At 64.9% G+C, this 1,840-nt stretch overlaps 1 protein-coding gene across 4 annotated transcripts in view; it reads right to left on the reverse strand.

The window, feature by feature from the left end:
* Window positions 1–716, reverse strand: part of U2AF1 (U2 small nuclear RNA auxiliary factor 1) — a 12,346-nt gene extending 11,630 nt beyond the window's left edge. For 2 of the 4 annotated variants that reach the window (XM_039858081.1, XM_039858082.1), the window contains exon 1: window positions 572–716. In XM_039858081.1, the coding sequence (XP_039714015.1) occupies window positions 572–615 (44 nt within the window). In that variant the 5' untranslated portion in view covers window positions 616–716. The remainder of the gene's footprint in view (window positions 1–571) is intronic. The other 2 variants (XM_039858084.1, XM_039858083.1) reach the window with 2 other exon arrangements.
* Between the last annotated feature and the right edge of the window lie 1,124 nt (window positions 717–1,840).

Genomic DNA, 1,840 nt, shown 5'->3' on the forward strand with positions numbered 1-1,840 from the left:
AAAGAGTCGAAAAAAAAAACCTTTGTGCTTGTGCTGGAATTGCACCTTCAAGAATTTTAAAGCAGACGTCTTTTACGGTTAGGTCACTCAGTAGTGTCCATAACGCTTTTTCACATCAAACGTCTTTATGATCGGCTCGATCATCGTTTAAACACGCAAGAGACTTGTTAAGTGGAGAAAACGCCAACGATTAGGACCCTATGGTATCGGGCGACTCGACACGGGCGGGATGAGAGCTAGAGCTCTGCCGACACGTCGTTAGCAGCTCAAAGTTGGAGGGAACTGGTGAACGCTGACAACTTCAGCGCAATTCGGGACGGCTTCCGTGAGCCGCGGGGACCCGGGGGGCCGAAGGACAGGGCCGCGGGCGGGCCGCCGAGGAGCGCCGCGCGGGAAAGGCCGTGCCGCCCGGGCGGAAGCCCCACGCCCGCCCGCCCGGGCGCCCACGAGGCGGCGGCGGCGCCTGAGGCCGGAAGGGCCGCCGCGCCCCTCCCCCCCGCGCCCGGGGCGCCCGCCGCCGCGCCCGCCCGCCCACTCGGCCCCGGAGCCCCGGCGGGCGGCCCGCACTCACTTGTCTTTCTCGGTACCGAAAATGGAGGCCAAGTACTCCGCCATTTCCTACCCGCCGCCGACACCGCTGCCGACGCCGCCGACCCTGCCCGACGCCCGCGGGAGACGTCACCCGGACGCGACGACGCCCGCCCCGCCCCGACGGCGTGGCGGCGCTGCCCAATCGGGCGAGGCGCTGCCTGCGCGTGGGCGGGGCTTTGGCGCGCGCGGGAGGCTCCGCCCCCTCGGGGCCCCGGGGCCCGCGCGACTCCCGCCGGCGCCCTCTGCCGGCGTGTCCCGGCCCCGCGCCCCGCTCCCCGACCCCGGCCCTGGGGCGCCGAGCGTGCGGACCGCGGGCGGGAGTGGAAGGCGGCAGACGCGGGGCCCCTCCACGCGGTCGCTTCGGGCTGGGTCAGCGGAGCTCGGAGGAGGGCACGCGCCCCTCCGTCCCCGCACCTTCCCTGAGAGACCCCCACCGTCTTTCGAGTCTTTCCTCGGTGAAGACCCCTCCTCCGCCGCCTTCGTAGGCGGGGGAATAGTCTCTGCTCCCCCGACCGTCCCGGCCTCGGAAGGGGCGCCGCGGGAGTCCTGGCCCTTTTAAGGGCTCCAGTTCCTAGGCTGGGCCCACCTGGATGATGCAGGATAATCTTCCTGCTTTAAGGTGATCCGCCACCTTAATTACAGCGGAAAAGTCTCTTCCCGCAGCGCTTAGCGCAGTCCTTAGCTTAGTGTTTGATTGAGCAACCAGGGACGAGAATGTTGGGGGGTGGGGCGTCATTAGGGTCCTGCTTGGATTTGAGCTGAACGAGACCTGAGGGAGATGGCGGTTAAAGGAGTTTTGTTGGTGAGAAATGACGGGGCCTCACTTGGGGCCCGGGTGGCAGGTGACAGAAACTGACCACCGCTACTAGGATGGGCTGAACTGTGCCGCCTCCAAATTCATATGGTGAAGCCCTGACCCCCAGCACCTCAAACGTGGCTGCAGTGGAGGTGGGCCTTTGCAGTGGAGGTGGGCCTTTGGTTAGAAGGCTGTCCGCCGTTTCCATCTGACCCGTTCGTAGCAGAAGAGAATAGGACACAGACTCAGGGAAGAGACAGTGGGAAGGCGTGGGGAAGATGCCGCCCCCGCGCCAATGAGAGAGGCCTCAGAGGAAACCAGCCCTGGGGATCCTGGATCTCAGACTTCCCGCCTCCAGGCTGTAGGGAATAAGTTTCTTCTTAAAGGGGATTTTAAAAAGAAATTGGCCACCGACCACATAATTCATCACATTGGGGGGAGGGCTGGAGAGCC

The sequence above is a fragment of the Pteropus medius genome, unplaced genomic scaffold (genome assembly GCF_902729225.1).
Source record: "Pteropus medius unplaced genomic scaffold, Ma_sr-lr_union100, whole genome shotgun sequence".
Classification (NCBI taxonomy): domain Eukaryota; kingdom Metazoa; phylum Chordata; class Mammalia; order Chiroptera; family Pteropodidae; genus Pteropus; species Pteropus medius.